Source organism: Argopecten irradians, chromosome 10 (assembly GCF_041381155.1).
Source record: "Argopecten irradians isolate NY chromosome 10, Ai_NY, whole genome shotgun sequence".
Lineage (NCBI taxonomy): Eukaryota > Metazoa > Mollusca > Bivalvia > Pectinida > Pectinidae > Argopecten > Argopecten irradians.
The window spans coordinates 36328012-36352473 of NC_091143.1; the positions used below are offsets into that span (position 1 = coordinate 36328012).

At 32.9% G+C, this 24462-nt stretch overlaps 2 protein-coding genes across 2 annotated transcripts in view; one reads left to right on the forward strand and one right to left on the reverse strand.

The window, feature by feature from the left end:
- Nucleotides 1–117: 117 nt before the first annotated feature.
- LOC138333782 (uncharacterized) lies at nt 118–18641 on the forward strand. The gene is made up of 15 exons (XM_069282366.1): nt 118–219; nt 880–1107; nt 1765–1931; nt 3064–4036; nt 4468–4585; nt 5965–6079; nt 7398–7489; nt 8053–8116; nt 8864–8930; nt 9429–9505; nt 9950–10078; nt 10652–10698; nt 11742–11872; nt 12387–12493; nt 14077–18641. The coding sequence occupies exons 2-15, from the start codon at nt 965–967 to the stop codon at nt 14214–14216; spliced, it is 2370 nt and encodes a 789-aa protein (XP_069138467.1). The 5' UTR covers nt 118–219; nt 880–964; the 3' UTR covers nt 14217–18641.
- Nucleotides 18642–19878: 1237 nt separating this feature from the next.
- The window catches only part of LOC138332684 (uncharacterized), a 58547-nt gene continuing 53963 nt past the window's right edge, over nt 19879–24462 (reverse strand). Inside the window, exons 40-44 of the mRNA XM_069280675.1 lie at nt 24110–24207; nt 22942–23067; nt 22603–22676; nt 22136–22275; nt 19879–21662 (exon numbers count right to left, since the gene is read on the reverse strand). Coding sequence (XP_069136776.1) covers nt 21493–21662; nt 22136–22275; nt 22603–22676; nt 22942–23067; nt 24110–24207 — 608 coding nt within the window. The 3' untranslated portion in view covers nt 19879–21492. The remainder of the gene's footprint in view (nt 21663–22135; nt 22276–22602; nt 22677–22941; nt 23068–24109; nt 24208–24462) is intronic.

Below are 24462 nucleotides of genomic sequence, written 5' to 3' on the forward strand. Positions count from 1 at the left end.
ATTAGGTCATTTTGCTATATTACACCTAGATATATATATATTTTAAATTAATGACATAAGTTGTTTTTTTTAATCATGGTTTAGATAAATATCATTTAGGAAGAATTTGCTGCTGAAACCGGAAGTTCCACCGACTAGTGTTCGCTTGTAAAGAAAAATGATAAGGATTCACTCACCAACAACATAAATCAGACGTAAAACCATCATTGGCACGGTGATGTATGTTTAGTGCATATGCCATTTGATAAGTGCAATCTTATACTTAAGATATGTGATTATAGATTCTTTAATCTGCCTTTATTTGCCCAAAATTGCATACATCTATATACAGTTGTTACATTCAGTGACATTTTTTTTGTTCGGTGAACTGTGCTAGATCTAAAGGGTTTATGATGTTATAAATATAGCATACGTATTTTAGTAATGGTACTAAGGTTGTTGTTAGTTGCCCTAGCATTGATAAACGATAAGTTGCAAATGTTTATGCATATTAATTAATAATTACCAGATTATGAAAACAATAGCTTTGTGCACAGATCGAGATATATTCAGTCGTATGAGGTAAATGTGACTGTAAAAGTTGTTTTTCCATTTTATAGATTGAGTTCTTTTGGAAACAGTAAAAATGACTTGGATAATATTTGTTATTGCTGATGCAAAGATGTTGGGAAGAAAGATAAAGTTTACGCACGGAGAGTACACAATCTATAACCTACTCCAACAAGGTTATTAACATGACAAGATACATTTTATCATAATATTGCGTTGCATATCCAACCAATGTAATCAGGATGGAATAAGGCCTCATACACGTATCTCATGTAACTCTGAATTTTAACTTGACCAGTCTCTCACTCATAATGTTTTCTTTCTTTACAGATATAAAACAAAGGAACATAAATATATCATTTTTGAAGATGTCAGCAAGGAACTGATAAACAGCCATTCTGTCTTGATTTGAAGTATGTATCGTGGGAATAATGTTATTTTATCAAATGGATCAGTGGCTTCACCTTATGGTATTATCCCAGGGCAGCAGCAGCAGCAGCGACCAGTTGTGTTAAATTACAACCGTTTTGGTCAACAGGCTCATCAAGCCACATATAGGTACACATTCTTACAACGCCTTTATTAAAAATAGGACCATCAAGGTTTTCTTTAAAAAAAAAAAAAAATTGTTAATTAATGCTTCTGTTACAAAATAAAAAAAAAACTAATTTGCATGCTGTTTTAACTTTGATGTCATGACTGGGGCCAGCATATTTATAACCAACATTCCAGATTACACAGGTGTTGATTACTATAATATAAATCCAGATGGAAAATGCCATACAATTATGCTAGAATAGACAGTAATTCAGATTGAAAAAGGACCAATTTTGACAGGTTATATTAAAATAACAATCTGCTTTAAACATAACTCAGACAGTGATCAATTTGATAATCATTCCCTCTGTCTTAGTATTTTAGAGTTATCTGCTTTTGCAGATAGGTGTTGTTCGTTATGTCATTAAGCTTCTTTGCACGATATGGAATTTTTCTCTGGATACTCTAGTTTTCTTCCAGTATTAGGCCTGGCACTTTTTTAATGACCCTGTTAATAGGACATTCAACTGAATGAAATCATAACAGTCAAAATGAAAATGTTTTCTTGTAAAATAATGATTTGTTCCATTGTTGTTACATTCACTAGCTATCTACCTATGCAAAATAAAAGATAAAAGCTTTATTATCTAATTTAAAGGTGATGTTCTGTTTTATTAGAACTGGACTACCTGCCCAAGCTGTTTCTGGACAGCCACTACGTATGCCAGCAGTGCCTGCTGGCTATGGTTCCCTGCCGTACACAGTCAAACCAACGCCTCTGGTCCCTTCAGTAGCAGTCAGGAGTCAGACTCAGTCTCAGCAGTTTAGTTCCACAGTCATAGGAGGTACTGACAAAATTAATTTTCAATTTTGATTAATACAGTGAACCCTCGATAATCCTGACACTTGCGTCCCCAGTCTAAGCTGACCATCCTCGATTCTCCAGGGGTTCCGATCACTTACGATCTCTACACCCATGGACTATCTCATAGTAAAATTGAAGGCAGCTCAGCGGAAAACATTTGACCAATCACAGGCTAGCAAAGAATTCCTTTGAAGACTACAGAGAGAGCGATGCTTAACATCAAAGCCGCACAGTCGACCACAGTGTACCGTTATACAGCTCTTTTGATGTACATCAAATGACTAAATTACCTGTTCTATTCTGTTACCTCCAGACTTACCATGAGATAGTCCAAGGGTGTAGAAATCGTATGTGATCGGAGCCCCTGGAATATCGAGGATGAAGCTGACAGATATCCTTTACTAAGTGAATAGTCAACTCCTTTCTCTGATATTACTATCCAGATTACGAGTTTTCCAGACAATCAATGTATTGCTGGTTCGCTGTTTGTTGATTGTCAAGACAATTGTTTCAGATAATCAATGTGAATTTACATGAAAAATCATTTAATTTTTTTTTCGAAAATTAACTGAAATACCTTGATAATCTAATAACTGAATGATTAATAAACTTTTTATACATGGTTAATAAATGATTGGTTTATAGACAAAAATTCTTAATCTGTTCATAGTTCATGGCAACAATTGCTTATGGTTTAATTGTGAAAAGCTGATCAACAAATGCATTTGGAAGCAGACTAAATGTTAATTCAAAAGTATACCAGTAATCAGCATGATGAAGATAATGTGATTAATCTACAGGCATTTTTTATTGGTCTAGGTCTCTATAGCCACAAACAATGAGTCCCACAGTATTGAAGTGACTCATTTTCAAAATTCTTTACATACAGAGCTCGGGATGCACACATAGATTTACCACTATGTTATTATTATCCTACACTCTATAATTTTGTGTACTCTCTGTAATTTTGTGTGTTATCTGTAATTTGTTGGGAGTTATCTGTAATTTCCTTTGGAGATACCTAGTATTTATGTAGGGAGGTTCATTTATAAATTAATTGACAGAAGTAATTTCTGATTATTGGTCTTAAAAAAGTGAATTTTTCTTTCCAGGAAATGGTAACACTCAACATTTCTCTTCTGTGAGGAAACAAACACAACAATTCTCAACTGGACCAAAACCTGTCCAAAGTGTACCCAACATCTGTGTGAACGTATTGAACAACAACGCTGCTGCTGGCGCCCCCTTACAGCAGTCTGCTGTCGAAAATGAACATATCCGGAGAGTAATATTGCAAAAAGCAAATATTCATCATAATTCAGCTAGGAGCAAAACAGTCATCACTAACAATACTATTGTGGCCAATAACACAATTATCCAAAACGATACTCATGACACTATCGTAGCTAATAAAACATTGGTAACAAACAATACACTGGTATCTAATAGCACGCTGGTGAAAAATATAAATCTCGTGAATAATTCTCAAATTGCTGTAGCAAACCTTGCTAGTAGAACTCCTAATCTTACACAACAAATCAGATTCGCTAACCAGTACAATGCTGAACTTTTAAAACAGATTGATGAGAAAAGAAAAAAATTAATAGCCCAACGGTATCTCATCAACAAACACAGGCTTCCTCCTGCTGCTCAGGAGCAGGGCAATAGTCAAAAAGAAAACGTAAATTTAGTCCGTCTTCAAACTGAAAAATACCAAGGTAGTGATATCAGAGCGATTGAAGGAAGAATCTCACCTGCCAATTTAGATAGAAGTGCCTCGCCTAACGGCAGTGAAAGAAGCATTTCACCTGAATTGGACACAGAAAAGAAATCATCACCATCTAAGGAAGATAATCCGAGAAGTGACTCACCAAGTGAAGCTGAACCAAGCTGTTCATCCACTGCAATTAAGAGAAACATTTCTCCGTGCGAGTTTGAAAAAGTTGCAAAATCATCTGTAGACCAAATTGAGGAAGAGATTACAGAAATGGCATCAAAGAATTTTGATAGACCACGTAGTAGAGACTCAAGACCAAGTTCAAGGAACTCAGAATCGTATCAGGATCGGAGCTCAGGAAGTGGAAAGTAAGTCTCATCATTATTTTCAAATACATCTTTCATTTTTTGGTGATAATATACATATCTGGGACTAAGATGGCAGAGTGGTTAAGATGTTCAGACATGTTACCACAAGCCCTCCACCTCTGGGTCTCAAGTTTTCATGTGGGGCAGTTGCTAGGTACTGACAGCTGGTCAGTAAATTTTCATTTGGTACTCCATCCTTTAATCATTTACTCGAAGGTATGTTTCAATTTAGTTAAAGTTTAAACGTGGATTGTTATAAATTCATACTTGGAAACTTCATCCCAAGACTTGATTAACACTAAATGATTCAATTTGCGTCTTAAACCTTTTAATCTAAATTTGTGTCTTACGCCTTTAATCAATTATTGAAATCTTCACTAAAACTTTGGAAAATAATATTAAAGCCATATGATATGATTTTGTTATTGAAGGAGACGTGCAGACTCGCCCCATGAGGATACAAAGCGTGTGCGAGGCCTGCAGTGGGGACAAGGTGTTCAGAATGATGTCGCACATTACCAGAATCCTGCTTACGCAGGCACCACCAAGGTACAGGGGCGATACTAATCGTTGTGAGAGTGCACGTGTTGATAGTTTTATCAGGTCATCTGACCTGAAGGGTCAGGATGACCTATAGCCATTGTACTTTGTCTATTGTTGCGCACCATGCACTGTCTGTAAACTTTCAACATTTCAAACTTCTGGAAAGATTATGACATGGTCCTGACCAAATTTTCTTATTATCTAGTTGTTAAAAAAAATTCAAGATTCACAGTCGCCATTTTGAAAAGCAAGTGTGTGATATACCCGAAATTTAGTATGAATTTTAAGGAAATTCTATCTACCTTCAGGGGCGTAGCTAGAGTCTTTTACATGTGCAAATATCATATTTGATAATGCTTGGTATTGCTAAACTATATTTATTAAAATCAAAGGTATAGGACTGTTTTCTACCTGTACCTGATAATTATGTGTTAATATTTAGTACTTAAAAAGTATATGAAAATCTCATGATAAGTCCTGCATGTATCTTGAGTGACTCTAATGGGATTTGATGATAGATTGACAGAACTTTCTTACGTTATCGAATTCTTTTATGTGTAAAAATCAAATTATACATATATGTGAAAAAAATGAATGAATATAAAAACAGCGCCTCATATTGTAAGGCATAAAAGTCGCACTGATTGAAAAAAATAGTATTTTGTCTTCTTAAAGTCAATCTTGACGAGAAGTTTTAATTCTCTATATATACAATGTATCGCTCCAACAAGAGTATGTGTCAGTAGATTGTGCATTTACTAAATAGAATCTTTTCCGCTAAGCCTGCCTATATTATAAGTTGTTTGTTTTTGTCTAATTTGACTTTATATTTGGCAAAAAAATAAATAAAAAGCCTAATAATATAAGCAGGTTTTAGCAGACTAAGTAGAATCTACTCTGTGTCACTATAATTTGCGAGGTGTCACTTTCGATATTTCATCTGTCGTCCTTTGACTTTGCGTGTCTTTCGTTTTAATCTTGAACAAGCCATATTGTGTCTTTATAGAAGATTCATATTAACGCATAACGTAAATTTCAGTATTAATAATTTTAGATAAATCATCTACGTAAACGTTTATGTTATTTTAACTTTGATTTTAATTTACATTCAAGACTTTGACGGATCTACATAGATGTTTTAACTTTACAAGACAATGAATAACCCATACTAGGATTTTTTATGTGCAAGCCCGGGCTTTTGTTTTAAAGAGCAAGCTACGCCCCTGACCTTAAGCTATTGGTTGGTCCAGAAAATAAAATATGACAGCCGTTTTGTTAAGGTATTGTGCAAAAAGAACAGTGTGATTGAGTTGAAACTTACCTGAAATTATCTTTGCCCATCTATCTCTAGCACCGAATCTGTATTTGCTGCTACTTCGTTTCAGGCAAGCCAGGACATGTTGGATTACTTCCTCAAAAACCACCAAACAGAATCAGCCTTACAAAAGAAGATGGAGTTACGTGACGCTCTACTAGCTATAATAACGGCTGCCTTCCCTTGTAAGATCTTTATTCTCACTATCTTCTCCCCTTCATGTTTGTACTTTTGCATATATTACTGTTAAAAGCTAAAAGATAACCATCAGATAATTTGAATAGTTATTCCTTATTAAATTGTCATTGACTTATCTGTGTTCACTTTATATTCTAATTTATAAATCACAAATATTCTTATAGTTTAAAGGCCCACTACCTTTCCGGAACAAAACATAAAGGTTTCTAAAAAAAACCATTAATAACATCAGAAAATATATATATCGATGGCCTAAGAACACCTAAGGTCACAACACCAAACATATGCAAAATTTCCCACGAAAAATATATATGATAACAGCGGAGAGCCATTTCGCTGTTTTGCCGTCTGGCGCAGTGATAGTCAGCTACCGCGAGGTATTTAGGACGACGGCGGGAAACATAAGACAACCTGCATTTAGAAAATAAACATTTAATTATTTTTATGAAATTGTTCAGAAGGTGATGATACGTGTAGTATTAACGGTAAGTTATTAACTTTTGTGATTCTACAAAATTATCGATCTTGTTTTACATTCCCGTTTTATAAATTCAAAGCTGTTTCGGAAAGGTAGTGGGCCTTTAAACAAAGTTGGAATACTACATTACTAGCATAATTTTCTGTCGAGTAATTCTTCAGAATTTTTTGTCATCAATTAATTGGTAAGAACAAATAGTTTGAAGGAAACAATTTCATAAAATTGTAATGATGCTCAAAAGTAATAGTATTTTGAAAATGAATCCATGGATAATTATGCAAATATTATGAGCTGGGTACAATTATCTGTCTGTATGCTGAATTTGGTTTAAATGCGTTAATATATTAACTCAGACAAATTCAATGGAAAATTGTAAAAATACATACTGCTTAGAAGATATAGGAAAAATTAACAGTGTAGAAAGTCTTTTGACCTGAAACTACGTGCACACAGTATATGTTATATAACTGATTTTGTTTGACAGATTGCAGTCTATACATCAGGTGGTCCTCTATATATGGGCTCATTTGGTCCTATATGTATGTTTCATATACGTTGTAACTGATTTTTGTGTGACAGATTGCAGTCTATACATCATGGGGCCCTCTATGAGCGGGTTCGGTAAAATATGTATGTATTATATAACTGATTTTGTTTGACAGATTGCAGTCTATACATTATGGGACCCTCTATGAGCGGGTTTGTAGAATATGTATGTGTTATATAACTGATTTTGTTTGACAGATTGCAGTCTATACATCATGGGGCGCTCTATGAGCGGGTTTCGTAGAATATGTATGCATTATATAACTGATTTTATTTGACAGATTGCAGTCTATACATCGTGGGGTCCTCCATGAGCGGGTTTGGTACAATGTCCAGTGATATGGATCTCTGTCTCAGTATTAGTGACCAACATGTAAGTCTGAGAATCAAAGTAAAACACCATTTATAATATATAATAATATAATGAACCTATTGAGATCCACAAAATCTCTTCGTTAAGTATACATGTACATATTTCAGATATCTTTGATCGGGAATTAAAATTATTACTTTTTAACCAAGAGTTTGTTATAAGTGTGTTCATGATATAAAACATGTTTTACCTTACTTGTAGATATTTGAAAGACATTCTTTGAAAATTTATTGAAAGATCATTATCTTGTTGATTTACAAACTCCAAATGACAGAAATCAGATTTTCTATAATTCCTTTCAGGTCTTTGTAGTTTTATAGAAAAAATACCAGTCAGTCTTAAGTTTTATATGCATAGGAATACAATCAACATTCTGTATTTATCAAATACTGTAAAGACACTTCAGTTAAATTAAAGTTTAGAGCATGGCAGAATTGGAACAGACATTGATAAATTGGTGCACAATAGATCAAACTTTTCTGTAAAATACTAAACATAGCGGTAATGCTGCACTAAGAGAAATTGAAATTCCTAATGTAAATTCTGACTTTGTATTCCTACAGATTGACCAAACAAAGGAAGCTCCAGAGATTCTGTACCATATCAAAAAGGCCCTGGCTAACTGTAGTAAGTTGTCTTCCTTCTTTAGATAGCATAGCCTTCATAGTAAATTTTATTTTTCATTAGTTTTCCTCTGCAGGAGAGATTACATAATTACAATACACTAGCTTTTTTTTTTAAATGTATTTTAAGTCTGCTTCATAAGAAACCATGGAAATTAATCACTGTAACGATACAGTATATGACTCAAAATTACAAAATTAAAAAGGTCATTGGGCATAAATGCTGAAATTAAGTTGCCATGAAAATTAGGTGGTTCACAGACGTGGTTGCCTCACCCGGTTTTAGCAATGTTTTCTGATTGGCACTCAGCATACAGGGAATGGGACGACTGGTTCGCCCGTTGTCAGTATAATGTGACCGGATGGGGTGTGTTGCTTGGTGTCTTCGGCGGCATGCTTCAGTGATATATCACTATAAAAAGGGCAACAGTTCCACTATACAAGAAGACACAACATGAATATACCGCAGTCTCCCAAAACACGCACCTTGCATAACATACTCGCAACACACCGCATACATGGGAGGCCGTCCTTGCAAGACCATAGCTGTTAATGGGACGTTAATTAATCAAACAAACAAACAATCTCACGTAATCATATTCTGTTTAACATGTGATCAGTTCAACTAAAATGATAGAAATTCTGACATTCCACTATAAAATTAGTCAACTGGTTTGATTTTACTAGATGGAAGTAAAATGATATTTTTTTCCTCCAAAAAACCTTATTATTCAATTTTGTGTATTTACAGCTTTCTTAAGGGACGTAGTAGTCATCAGAGCGAAGGTGCCAATCCTCAGGTTCACAGATAAAATCAGGTGACTTTTACTTTTCTGTACTTTACAACACTAAAACAAAGGGAATTTCAGACCAGACATTTCCAGACTAATTATCCTATTAGTTTCCTTTTAAACCCCATTGCTAAAAGGTTTTGTTGAAAGGTTCCACCATTGAAATCGTGTTGGATGTAGAAATCAGATGTAATTGCAAATTCTGTATTTGCATATTACAGAGTTATCTGCCCTTGCGGGTAGGTGGAACCTGGTATAGATTGTGATGTCATGTGTTTGCGAACATAACATCATAATCAGAGAAATGATGTGAATTTCACTCACAAAAGAATGACTTTACAATGGATACCTACCAGCAAGGGAGGTAAATCTGTAATATGCAAATACCGTTATAGAATAGTTATAAATGGTGTACTACTCCAATTTTATACTATTGAAGATGGACATTTTTAATATTGGCTATTTTGGTTTTATCTTATCCATATAATATTTGTAAATTTTAAAACATTTTTATTTTGTTTGTAGTGAAGTGGAATGTGACGTGAATGTCAACAACGTTGTTGGTATCAGGAATACTCACCTTCTACGTTACTACTCTCAGGGTAAGATTAACACTGACAGTCTAAAGTGGATAATTTTGGTATTTTAATTGATCATTATCATATTAATCTGCTATATACAAAATCTGGACAATATGAATGTGGAATTTTTATTTTTTTCCAAATTAGATACATGTTTGTCGAACAAGAATGTTTATCATTAGTATAATAGCAATGTTGTATTAATTTGTAAAATAAAGAACATTATTCACAGCAGGCATCCTTTCTTCTGCACCTGAAGATGTGATGTTATTTGTTCTCATTAGGAAAATTGAACTGTCGAATTAGGAAAATTGAACTGTCGAATTTTAAAAATCTACGCAATATGCTAAGTAACATTAGAATTTTTGAACTGTCGAAAACATTTTCTTAAAAATCCAATCTATCCAATATGCGATATAACAATAGAATTTTTAAGACATCATACCTTGTCTCTATCTTCTTCAGTTGACTGGCGAGTAAGGCCCATGGTATTGTTTGCCAAGAAGTGGGCTCGTTTTCACGATATCAACGATGCATCCAAAGCCACCATTTCCAGCTATTCTCTCAGTCTTATGATCATTCACTATCTGCAGTGTTAGTATCACACACAGAAATTTCAGAATTTCACGATAACTTAGCTATTTTCTCTTTGTTTCCATATGATATAAACTAATATCTCGATGGAAATGTCGTGAAAATTTCAAAAATATGTGAAATAATGCACATTGAAAATCTTGGATTTCCACTCTAAACCAACCTATTTTTGTGGTGACTTCATTTCGTGTAATAATGCATAACTCTTTCGCAGCAATTTATTTTCATAATTAATGGTTACAATCTATATTGAACACAGTTTAAACGTTTCCTTGACAATTTATTTTTGCGAATTCTATACTCTCGCAAAATACACAAAATTCGATCTTGTGTGAAAATATGTTGGTTTACAAAATATAAGTATACTGTGAGTATACCCAGTACAAAGTATACTGGGAGGAATTACCCATAGGTCACCCTGTCCTGTCCTGTCACTGTCTTTTCCTAATTTCCTCGAGTCTTGCAAAATACTCAATAATGAGTTCAATACGATATTAGATGATCTATTCTTATTTTGTGAGGATCTAATCACTGATTGTCTAATTGATTGAAACATTTTGGATGATATTTCAGGTGGCTGTAGTCCTCCAGTCCTTCCATCGCTACAGAAACTACATCCAGTGAGTATCTGTTGTTGGGAATCATCCTAAGCACTTTACAGAGATACATCCAGTGCTTGTTCAATTAGAAACTTGTTTGGCTTAGTGGTAAATGGGTCTGACATTGTACCCCTACTAGTCCTCTACTGTCATCCTGAATACTCTAGGGGTTACTATCAATGTCCTACATGATATCCAACCCTGGAATATGTTATACCAAAACTGAAAGCATTTCAGGAGAAACAATCTGGCCTTCAGAGACTTTCCTTGAAAGTTACAGAGATCAATAAAGCCGTCAGTCCATCATTGTGTATGTTATTCAATCCTTTTGATGTACATCAAGGGACCAAACTACATAATCCATCTGTCGTATCACACAGAGCCTTCAGTTTTGCTATAGAATTGTCCAGGGGCGGATATTCACCATTATATGTACATATGTAGGATAGAACTATTCCACCCTCGGGTACAGAATTTTGGGTCAGAACCGAGGCTTGCCGAGGTTTCTGAACCAAAAAATCTGTACCCGAGGGTGGAATAGTTCTATCCTACATAATTTACATATGAAAGAGTTATTTTCTCACATTGCTAATGCTTGTCGAATTACTTGCACGAAAGGTGAGGCAGCCATTTTGTGACAAAATCTCTACTTCTTAAATAATCAATCGATTAAAAAGATAAGAACTCATCAAAATTTGGTTTATATTGAAAATATAAACAAGAAATCTTAGGTAAAACGGTTTGAAATGCAAATTAAACAAATTAAATGGTAAATAAATCCGACAAATCAATCGAAATAGAAGAAAAATGACGTCAACTTTGGCTGACATGACGTCATGTTATTGTTTTTTCAATTGTGACGTCACAGCTATGTAAGATAGATTTATCTTACATAGCTGTCTTTCATGGGATAACTCTATCTTACATGGCTAGCTATGTGAGAAAGTAATATCCACCAATATTGAGGACCTCTTCTGCTGTCTTGTTATTTTGGGGTCCATTTGGTTATAACGTATCAGAAGTTATGATCTGTCATAATGAATACTATTTCTTTGGTTTTTCAGAACTTGTTTGCAAAAAACATTGACATTCGGAACCTGAAAATGAATCATCAAATGGACTTTAAGGTTCAGAATCGCCAGCCCCTTGGTGACCTGTTTGAGGGGTTCCTGGAGTACTTCACAGACACATTCGAGTTAGTACATTGAATGATTTACATTACTTTACTTGATGAAGGGAATTGCAGTCAAAACTGTCTCTAAAGACCACCTAAGAGGCAGAGGGAAAGAGGTCTAGTTTAAGCAGTGGTCTTTAGACAAAGGTGGTCGCTAAGGTTGCTTGACTGTATAATAATGAAGAAAATTCTAAAAGTGAATAATTACATTTTCAAAATTGTTAATGGGTTATCTTTCATATTTTTTCTGGAATAATCATTCTACATCTGTTAAAAATACTATTGAAAATTTACGAAAAGCTTAGTGTTTCTGATAGATATTATGAAGAGAAATTGTAAATACAGTAAAATCTCATTTCTTCTACATCAGCAGGGCAGTGAAAGGGATCAAGTTTGAATTGTAATGTTCATTTTGAAGTTTGGACAACAGGATCTTCTCGGCTGTTGTTTTCAAATTATCCTGGTAACACCATTTCAAGGTACAAGATAGACTAAGAATACTTTATTAGTGATTTCCGTCGTTTTTCATTTGCAGCTTTGACAACGATGTCATAAGTGTGAGACTGGGTACACGTATGACAAAACGTATGGCCGTAGTCCAGTCAGGGGAAGAAAAAAGCTGGAAACTTCTCAAAATTGAAGGTAACTTTGTAATGTTTCATCTGCTATTGTAGGTATTAAATATTTCTAGTTTTTGTTTGCGAAAACATTGTATCCTTTGTTATGTCATGGAATTATTTTGTGTTTTAAGTTTATATTATGGCACTAGCAATTAGCAAATTTCATATTATGTTATTCTAATATGGATCCCTTATTTTACATTATTGCATTAAATAATTGTATTATGGCACTAGCAATTAGCAAATTTCATATTATGTTATTCTAATATGGATACCTTATTTTACATTATTGCATTAAATAATTGTATTATGGCACTAGCAATTAGCAAATTTCATATTATGTTATTCTAATATGGATACCTTATTTTACATTATTGCATTAAATAATTGTATTATGGCACTAGCAATTAGCAAATTTCATATTATGTTATTCTAATATGGATACCTTATTTTACATTATGGCATTAAATAATTGTATTATGGCACTAGCAATTAGCAAATTGCATATTATGTTATTCTAATATGGATACCTTATTTTACATTATGGCATTAAATAATTGTATTATGGCACTAGCAATTAGCAAATTGCATATTATGTTATTCTAATATGGATACCTTATTTTACATTATGCATTAAATAATTGTATTATGGCACTAGCAATTAGCAAATTGCATATTATGTTATTCTAATATGGATACCTTATTTTACATTATGCATTAAATAATTGTATTATGGCACTAGCAATTAGCAAATTTCATATTATGTTATTCTAATATGGATACCTTATTTTACATTATGGCATTAAATAATTGTATTATGGCACTAGCAATTAGCAAATTTCATATTATGTTATTCTAATATGGATACCTTATTTTACATTATGGCATTAAATAATTGTATTATGGCACTAGCAATTAGCAAATTTCATATTATGTTATTCTAATATGGATACCTTATTTTACATTATTGCATTAAATAATTGTATTATGGCACTAGCAATTAGCATATTTCATATTATGTTATTCTAATATGGATACCTTATTTTACATTATTGCATTAAATAATTGTGTCTTTTATGTTATATATAAATTAATATGATAGAGCATTTTGTCTCTTATGTTACATTATCGCATTAAATAATGTTGTCTTTTATGTTAAGCTAAATTAATATGGTATTCGGGCATTGTGTCTCTTATATTACATTATGGCTTTTGTAAAGATGCTCCACCGCCGACAGAGCATAAATGATATTCATCATTTGAACAATAATTGGTGTTTAATCATATATATATATATGCCTAATTAACACAAAAAATAACATAAAATAATTTATTTCGCCTTTGGTGCATGCGCAATCATTACTTTATTCTATATAAGATATAGTGCCACAGATTTTTTTCGGGATGCAATTAATTATTTTTTATATTTTTAGCTTGAAGTAAAATTAGAAGCTCAAACTTTTCAATGGTGGTAATGGTGTAAATAAGTAACTTTTTGTAACTGAAGAAAAATACAAAATCGTCTGCTCCTGTTTTTGATAGTGAAAAAAATACCATTTGTCAGCGGTGGAGCATCTTTAAATATTTGTGCATTTTATTTTACAGAGCCATTTGACTTAACTAACACAGCCAGGTCTTGTTATGATCAGAACATCTTTGAAAGAGTGAAGCGGGTCATCCGAATTAGTCATCGAAAGCTGAAACAAACAGGAAAGATGTCATCACTGTTTGAACAGCCATTCTGAGTTTTGGACAAAACAGATGAAGAAATGTATCTTGGGATATCTTATTATCATGCACTCTGATTTATAAGGTTATAACAGCAGAAGTGAACAAGTGTGTGCTCAACCAACAGCCTTGAATTTCCAATTCATGCTTGATTCCGTACCTAACTACAAAGGGCAATCAGAATGGTTTGAAATAAAACAGAGATTAAATCTTACATGTTAAAAGACGTATAGAAAAGCTTTAAATGTGAGCTGGAGGAACAGAGAGTATATAACCATAGGATCTCCAAACACTAAAAGCCATACAAGTTATAGCTTTAACTACTAGAACCTTGGTCTTTAATAGAAGAAACTTTTTGAAATTTCTCTTTAATTTTCTACGACAATAACAGATTTTCTGTCTGGAACAGATTTGACTACAGTCGTGGTTAATGTGTACTTTTCTAGTCTGAATAGCACTGACGTTTGGCTATCTTCATTATACATAAGATGCAGGCAATTTGTGATTAAGAAGTGTATATATATCTCTGAGTTCAATGGAACAAGTGGCACAAGCTGTGTTGACTGGGGACACGACCAATTGAAACATTTTTCAAAAGATACCCATTATAATCAGTCTTAAGTACACACTGAGATACTACATAGTCTGTGATGCAAGATAAATGTTAAAAGTCCTGCTACACAAGGACAGCAGCTTCTAGAGTGGTATTAGCCCTGTTTTCTAGAGAAATCACAATAAATGTTGAGAACTACGGAATCTGTGACAAAGGCTTGGATGAAGGAAATGTGTTGTAAAGGATCTCAGCAAGTGAAGGACTCTGAAGGAGATATTGACACCAGCTGGATATGTGTATATGTATCCTTTCTATCAACATGAGTGTATATGAATATTTCAATGAACGACTTGACTTATAAATATGTGTTAAATGTTCAAGCTAATACACTCTGTCAAGAAACTGTAAGAAATTCTGCAGAATTATATAATTATGAAGGTATTTCTCAATTTGCTGTGGGTAAATCTGTTGACTGAAATACAGCAAGAAATTCCTATTTGTGATGGATGTGTCCTCGTATATATACATTTATCCGAAATCCAATGTCCAAAGTTTGGATTTTCAGTAAATCACCCTTAAGACTCCACACCCTATTTTGTGAATGACATCGTTTGCCGACATGTTTGATAACCTAAAATTTGGTGATGGGTGTTCTCTTATTGTGTGACTGCCAACAACCTTAAGATTGGTATCAGTATTTCTGTCCACATGATAGTGAATGAAGATTGATGTTGGTATTTTATATGTAGATGCTATTGATACATGTAGTATTGTAGAATAGATTACTGGTATATGTTAGGGAGATACCAGTAATCAATGTCATATGTGTGATAGTGCCACTAGTACTACATTCAGATACATTGGTACATTTCTCATTTGACTACAGTGATTTATTTAATTAGAGGAGTTCAACAGTAAATGTGTAAATGGTGCTAGTATTGTAGCTAAACTGTGAAGTTTAAACTAGTATTGTAGGTAAACTGCAAAGACTCAAACATTTCCAAAACAATTATAACGAGTACTTTGAGCTTTACATCCCATAATGACTATCATAGGACCTATAATGGTAATAGACATTCATTATAGACTTATCTATGATGTTGGGTGTTTTGAATTCTCAGCGTTAGACAAAACAACTGGAGATACTGAATATTTACACTGCGATATTAGTCACTTATAACAATGGTAAATGGATGAATATTGGAATACAGTTTATGTTAATGAGGAGCATGATCACAATTAAAACGATAATCAATGATATAAATAATAGTATTTACTGTACAGAAAGCTACAGATGTATATATGATTATATTATTTAGGGCCGAAGAAGTGTATATTTGTTCACTAACAAAGGTAGGTGTTGTACAACCTTACTGATATACTAAATGTTTTATATGTTAAATCTTATACTATGATTATAACTCGCCCGTGGTGAGGGAATTTGATTTTTCCATAGTTTTGAGACCAATAACTACTACACATTGCCTGATTGCTTAGAATTTATAATCATTCCTATGTCCCAGTTATGTGTTCAAATTCTGTACTAATATTATTAGTATCATCATTTGATATTATTGATATAATTTTTAAGTGAAGGCATTGAAGGCAAGGGGTTGAGGAATTCAAAGCATCAAGACAACTAACCCTTTAATATAAGAATATTCCAATTTAATCAGATAAAACCAGCGTTGATGCTTTGATAAGTTGAATGGCTTCTAAATATCTCCTAGAAGCTATTAGGTATATTTATTAGCCAACTATATATAAATGTTGGTCATAAAAATACGAAAACATCCTTTTTCTATCAAAAACAGTAGCAGATAAAGTATTTTTCTTGAGTTATAAAAATTGCTTACTTAACACCATTACCACCATTAAAAAAGTTCAGCTTCTTATTTTAAGATGAAAATATTGAAAATAATGAATTGTGTTCCAGAAAAATACACTGCACTATGTCCTATATAAAACTCCAGATTGCACATCCACCAAGTTATTTTGTATCATTTCATATATATTTACATGAGTAAACACAAATTATAGACCAAATCATGAATATCATTTATGCTCGATTACAGTGGAGCATCTTTAATATACATGCATTTATTATTAAAAGTTTTAAAGGGACAATTCACTAGGGCTAATTCTTTTACATAACCAAAAAGCAAAATGTGGCATAAATGTATTGTTTTACATTTCTTATGAAACGTATTACATAAAATATTGACAAATTCCACGTCATTGTTGAGTATTTTAGTTGATACCGTTGTAATTACAAATCGTTGATCAATACGATTAAGCAGGTACAAAATGTACGCTGTACCTGTACCCAAGCCAAAGTCATGCACGTTAAACAAATGAACTACATAACCACAGAGGAGGTGATAAATGATTTTTTAGGCAAGACAATTCACCTAATAAGGTAAACGCACTACTGTCAGAGTGATTTGAGCAGTTCTAGACGAAAGTTGCATTACTCTACGAGCAAGGGACAGAGTTCGGCATACAAGATGTTTGACCACAATGTGTAATGGTGGACAGCGAGCGAGTTGAACATTTCGCACGCATTTCACCACCATGGAATTTTCTGGCATATCACAGTAAAACCGACTGATCTAATTTCTATTGGAACTGAGTTTTATATTTATGTTCTCTTAGACTGAATTGTCCCTTTAAATAAGTTGCTGAAGTCATTGACAGATACAATTCACATTAAGAATACTGTCTAGTGTGCCATGTAAACGTCTACACATATATATACATGATAATGTACAGTTGTAATTTAATGTATCAAATATTCTAGTTTCTTATTGGTGTATTTATGAATTATGAGTGGTTTTCCCATTAATGTGGTAATGTCGATTCATTTTATTTCAATATTCAGCATATAGCTGTTGCATTACCATTGAGTATATGACATGATGATAATTAGTTGAGTAATCAAAAGCATGTGGGTGCTGTATATGTGTCGTCCGATGTTTTTTGTTAGTAAATGTACGTGAAGTGTGAATTTAGTAACCTTAGTTCTTCATGTACTAAAATTATAATTATTTATTTCAATTAGTTGTTAATAATTCGGTAGTAAAGATAAATGTTTAAGATGGGGTAGGTTTTCGGAAATATTTGAGATGGGTTAGGTTTTTGTGAACTGTGTTACTTATTACCAAGCAGGTATTTCACATTGTATCATGTCATACAAAAATTACCTACTATATTACATTGAAGAAAATCATTACATAATAAATCAGTAATATTGCGATGGTTTATTTGAATTCTATATGGAACCCATGTTTACCAAACCTAATTCAGTGTATATTGTTTACTGGTAACTTGTACTGAAGGGATTAATATAACTTGGCTGAGCTCAACTCGATTTATGCTCTTCTGAAAAGAGAAGTCTTCTCAGAAGATCTTTCAGCCTATAGACGGAAGACCTTCTGAAGTAGAAGAACTACGATTGAGTGAACGGGAGGTATATTCTAGAAGTAGAAGGCAAATCAAGTTACAGCTCTGTATTTTTCCAACACCTTGGCCAAGAATAATTAATAATCATTTGATTTTCTATTACATTTCCACCCCCTTTTTTCAATAAGCAAAATTTCAATTTATGTCCATTTATTGATCATTTTCACTCATGCATATACATATCAAGTGATTTTGATATTATGCCAACATCTTAACTAGCTATATCCAGAACTCGGATGTACTTAGCATAGGTATGCAGAAATGAGTAAATCATTGATTTGTGTTCCCCTACATTAGTTTGTGATTTAGTCGATGGGATGAGAGATGGAGTTCTTTGTTATTTGTAATCAGCGAAATGATACCGAGATGTGTATATCTCATTAACTGTGGTGAGAAAGAACTCATTGGAAATAAATATTTTTCGTTACTTTTGAATTTGTTCATTTATTTTACTACGTGAAAAAAAGTATTACATGTTTTTCTATAAAAATGATATAGTTTGATCGGTTGTTTCTGTGAAACTTCTGTTTGCTGAATGAGTTCAATAACATGTGAATGTGCATAAAATTATGTCCCTACCTTTAACCTTTGTAACATTCTCGTTAGATGTCACAACGAAATATTTCTCTTTTCAGTCATCCCCAATATTCCATGGATTACTATCTCTGTCGTAATATCCACACCTGTAAAACTGAATGTAGTTCAGGAGAGAAAAAAAGACCAATTACAGGCCTGCAGAGATTTCCTTTGAAGATTACAGAGAGAGCAACACCTAACTTAAGCCACACAATGTACAGTTATTCAATTCTTTTTCTGTTCATCAAGGGATGTAACCACTTGTTGTCACACAGAGCCTTCAGAACTTCAGAACGACATAGTCTGGGGTGGATATTATGGCATTGATAGTAACCCCTGGAATATCCAAGATGCTTTTCAGTAAAATGCTGCAAAGTCACCTTTAAATATTAATTTTGGTGATAATGGACAAAGTTGTACAAACAAATACTTGAGTGGCTACGGGATCAAGGGCCAATACATATTAAAACAATATCAAGAAAGCTGCACAGTAACAAATGGTTTTATTATCATTCAGCTTTGGCACAACTTTTAACATATTCCCATATACAGTCACACAGTCACACATTCCTTTTGTTAAAATCGTTCATAAAAAGTGTAAATAACATTAAATGTTTAAAAGTATGACTCAAATGACATTAGATTTCAGTACATGAAATCTGATGCTTAAACTTACTGACCCATATATAGATGTGACAGACACACAAGGTTTTTATGTACATAATTTTCTAGTTCATGTACATATAGATGCGACAGATACATCATATATACATCATTTTCTGGTTTATGTTTATATAGATGTAACAGATACATCATATATACATTATTTTCTGGTTTATGTACATATAGATGTGACAGATACATCATATATATATATATATAGATGTAACAGATACATCAATCATGTGTATATAAATATACAAGCTGAGTATCTTGCTCTAATGATATTTTTACATTATTTGTATGACTGCTGAATTGCAAAATCGCCTATCAACAGCATGCATGCTGCCTTGTGTGAATTTAAACAGTGTTAGTGATTTTTTTCATCTTCTTTCTTTTTTTTTTTTTTTTTACAAAATGTTAAACGATTTACAAAATGTTAAACGATTTCAAGAAGACAAATTACGAAACAGACTATCAGTTGATTATTGCCTAAAAAACTTCATGGACATGATAAATTATATGGAATGCTTGGATAGCAATTGTGATTGACCTCTGGATAGTCTGACGCTTAACTGATCAAGCTAAAGAGAAGTTCTCTCTAGCTGAGCGATATCGTTTGGCTAGTATTGACCAGGGTTACAAATATGCAAGTCAATATCCAAAATCTAAAGAAAACACTTAAGTTAAAAATAGTTAAAAATAGATCTGAAGTATTTTATTTTTGAAAGATGATTTATTAAAAGTTTCAAGAACATAAAAAGAAATGATGAAAACTTAAAACATGATTGTACATAACATTACACATACATAAAGTCACTAAAATTAATTTTCAAATAAAACATAAACCTCTAACAAGCACTAACAAATTTCAAGTACATAGAATACAAACTTTATCACAAAAGAAATTTTAATATTGTACAACAATTCTTCAAAGTCCTCCAGCATCAGTGTTTGATTGCTCATATCAGTGCTGTATATACAATAACACAAGCCGGATACTTAAAACAGAAGGTCGATGAAAACTTTAGGATAATGACATGAACCACATTTCTGTCAAAGTTTTCTGCACGCAAGAGATAATGCTCCTGTATATGAATACACAACCAGATAATGGTCACTGACTCGTTTTGGTATTACCCATAAGAAATTGCCTATTCTAATAGACCATATGGTAACAGCATCCAACACTGGTAAAACTTTGAATATTCAAAACTCAGATATTGACATATTATTATTGCCTGTCATATATTCAGGTGATTAAGGCATAATTTAAGTTTCAGCACTGTAATTTTGAAATTTATTATGGATTCTACAAGAAAGACCAGGAAAATTGCATTTAGTTGACCTATGACCCTGAAGTCAAGGTCACAATTACCTTACCACTTAACTTTATCAATATGATTAAAACCACATTCTGATTTTATCAAATTATATGTATCAATATTTATAGAAAGATTACAGGAGTTTACTGTAAAAACCAGATCCAAAGGAAGTCTTCATTAAAACTGAAACATACTTAAAAACAATTTTATAAACATGCTGTATATCATATTACAATATCATTATGATTAAGAGATCAAGGGTAGGGAACAATTAAAAATTGAGAATTCTAATCATGACAATGAATAAAAGGTATCATCAAAATCTTAGAGTAACTAATTAATAGTGATAAAAAAATGTGTTTTTTACTTATTTATTTTCAATATAAAATGTTTTCAAGGTTAAGATACATCTGTAATTGTGAAAATGTCAAAATTTGTCCACCTGAGTTATAAAATACAAAGTTAAGGTATGTCAGAAATATAAAAGGTATATTGCACATTTGCTTTGTGATTATTAAAGACATTCTTTATCAAGATGCAGTGAAAATATGGTTGACCCATCAAATGACTTTGGGCTATTCCATTATGTGTATCAAATTTAATTCAGAAGTAGAGATATATTCCATTATTGGGTTTTTCCCTTAACAAATTATGGAGGGGGGTGGGGTGCAAAAATATCTAATAATATATATCTTTTATGTTTATTTCTTCAATCTGTTAGCTCTGATTGTAGTCATATCGATATTTAGGATGACCGTCATATGCCATGAGCTGACTGTTGATCAAGCACTGTATCATCCATTCTGTTGATACTACAGGCACGTTGAGCTGTTTGGCCCGCCGGACGACACTGTTGGGGCAGGACTTGTCTGATAGAATTACATTGACTGAAAGAAAATAAATCATATTTTTTTTTATATTTCATTTTTAACACAAAATAACTATAAAACAGAATTACACAGAAAAAATACTGTGGGAAAAAGGACACCACCTATCAAATTAATGTATTAAATTTAGTGATTGAATGCTTGAATTGATATGATGATATAAGTCCTTGTGAAAGCATTGTAAATGGGACACTTTTAAAGTGGAGGAAAGCCTGAGTATCCAGAAAAAACATTGATGACTTATGCCAACTGCTTTGCTCCTGCCCAATGTAGCTTGACATTTAATGTGGCTATGCAGTCTATGACTAATGGTAACGCATTATACTTCTAGGTACATTTAACAGGAAATGGGTTTTACCACATTAATATATCTGTAGGAACACATTAACTGTAAATGTTGACGTCCTGGGTTTATGACATTAATATATGTAGGAACAGACTATCTGAAAATGTTGACGTCCTAACAGTATTACCTCGTTGGTTACGTGTCTGTATCTTGGTCTCCGCCTCCCCTCCTGCTATCCTGACAATGGCTGTCCATTCCTCCTTAAATTTATCACTCTCAGACTCCACCATGACCTTCATATTGACTAGTAGATTTAATGTCGGCTTCCTGTAAAGTAGAATTTTTCAAGATTTCAAAGTACATGTACATTAAGATAATTTTACAAATATCAGACTTAAATGTTATAATTTAAGCCTGCACAAGTTTTTTCATTAATGTAGGTAATGTAATTACAAATCTCAGAATCTCAATTGACAGACCATGTTGGTACTGCAGACTATAAACGATTTATTTTGATACAGGTCACAGTGACCTACATTTGATACAGGTCACAGTGACCTACATTTGGTACATGATAGCAAGTGGACCAGAGCCCCAAGAATTTGGCTCCAGCAAAAGTTTCTGTTTGAGATAGAGATGAACTCTAATATTTACCATTCCATTAATCGCCTCTTCTCAAGACTGATACCAGATGGTAGTATGTAGGCCTTGTGGTCTAATAGTTCTTCCTTTCAACACACAAAAACATCATATCAAAATACACAATTTTTCATAAAAAAACCCCAAAGTATTCATCTTGCGTAAATACATAATAACTTTTGCTATATTCTGATAACAAAACTGTCCTTTTCTTTTTTATAAAGGCTTATCAAACAGAAATTTGGTTAAGTCATTAAAAAAAAAAAAAAAAATTATACACCACATGGAGATGCTTGATGCTGTTCCAGATTAGCTACATTATTTTCAAAATTCATCAATATTATATTATGTTACCTCTGAATAACAATCGTAGACCCACACATGGGACAGACAGAGAAGTCCTGCGGCCAAACACTGGAAATACTTCACGGTTCTCTGGTAGCTATCTGACAGTAATATACACTGACGAGCAGACGACACCTGTCAAACAGAATTCTAATGTTAAAAGAAAAATTTCTTTATCCAATTGAATAAAGCAAAGAAATAATTTTGAAAGACAATGCATGATCACATTTGACACATGAAATAAAACAAAATCCACTTTTACAGCCAAATTTCGATATAATGAATACCATAATCGACTTAATAGAACCAAGCTTGGATTTAGTCTTTCATAAAATTATTGCACAAAGTGAGCCAGAAATCACGTTGCAAAAGAAATCAATAAACCTAAGAAATCTACACAGTTTTCATGATTTCAGTCTGCATTTAAAGTCCCATTATGTTTTTATGAATGCTCTACAAACTAAACATCGATGATCCTTATCAATTTATTTTTATTTAATTTTGTTCAAATATGTACTGTTTCGACAAAAACGCATATTTGTAAATATATATATAAATAGAACACGTAAATGTGTATCTTAATAAAGCGTGTACCCGCTTCGCTCTTACCTGTGTTCAGTGCATTGTATGGTCTCGTGCAAAGCTGTTTGTTTGCTTAATACTAACTTATTCCCACGTAATTGACTCCCTAACTATTTTCATATGACCAATGTTTGATAATAGTTTTTAAAGGATTTTAAAGATTATAAGTAGAATTTTAATTAATGTATAAAGAGACTCATTTATTAGAAACGACGAAAATAAGGTCTGTCAATATCTATCAGTTGACAAACATACGTTGGGTCAAAGGTTATACAAAGCGGTTCTCATATGTGATGTTTACCTAACTATGGACTGTGGCACCAACAGAGGGAAACAACGGAATCCCCCATCATAGCTACAATCCTGATTAACTACGATATTTTTAAGTAAGAAATATTGCCATAAGGATATCAACTCTATCATTTGACGAAATTTGGTAATTTTTTCAATCAAATATATTACGAAAACATAATGGGACTTTAATTCAAAGTCAGTGAAATTTTTGAAAGACCTCAAAAGGGGGCAAAGGTGCTTAGAGGTATAAAGGTGCTGAATTCTAATTTAAAAGTCGAATAAGGTATGAAAATATTTTTACCTCTGCCTCATTGTACTTTTCTAATATTATTCCACCTCCATCCTCTATCCAGACCTTCAGCTGGTTCTTGTCAAATGGTATTGTAGGTTCATCTGCTACTGTAAGAAGAAATACATTCTGATTTAAGAATAATTCAGCTAAAAATATCTGTAAGATCAAATATTCCTGCCTCCATCTGCAATAAAAAACAAGAGATCCCAGAGGGATCTTGGCGCCCACCAAAGAATGATCTATGTCTGACAATGGAAAGAGGGATCTTTTCTCTGCTTTTCAAACTTTTGCAAACATACTACATATAAAATTTGAGACAGATCGCTTCAGTACTTTCTGAGAAATAGCAGTAACAAACTTCA

Coding starts and splice junctions, on each gene's coding strand:
- LOC138333782 (XM_069282366.1), top strand. CDS start 965: ATGTATCGTGGGAATAATGTTATTTTATCAAATGGATCAGTGGCTTCA. Junction 1,932..3,063: donor TAGTTCCACAGTCATAGGAG/GTACTGACAAAA, acceptor TTTTCTTTCCAG/GAAATGGTAACACTCAACAT. Junction 9,506..9,949: donor TCTACGTTACTACTCTCAGG/GTAAGATTAACA, acceptor TATCTTCTTCAG/TTGACTGGCGAGTAAGGCCC.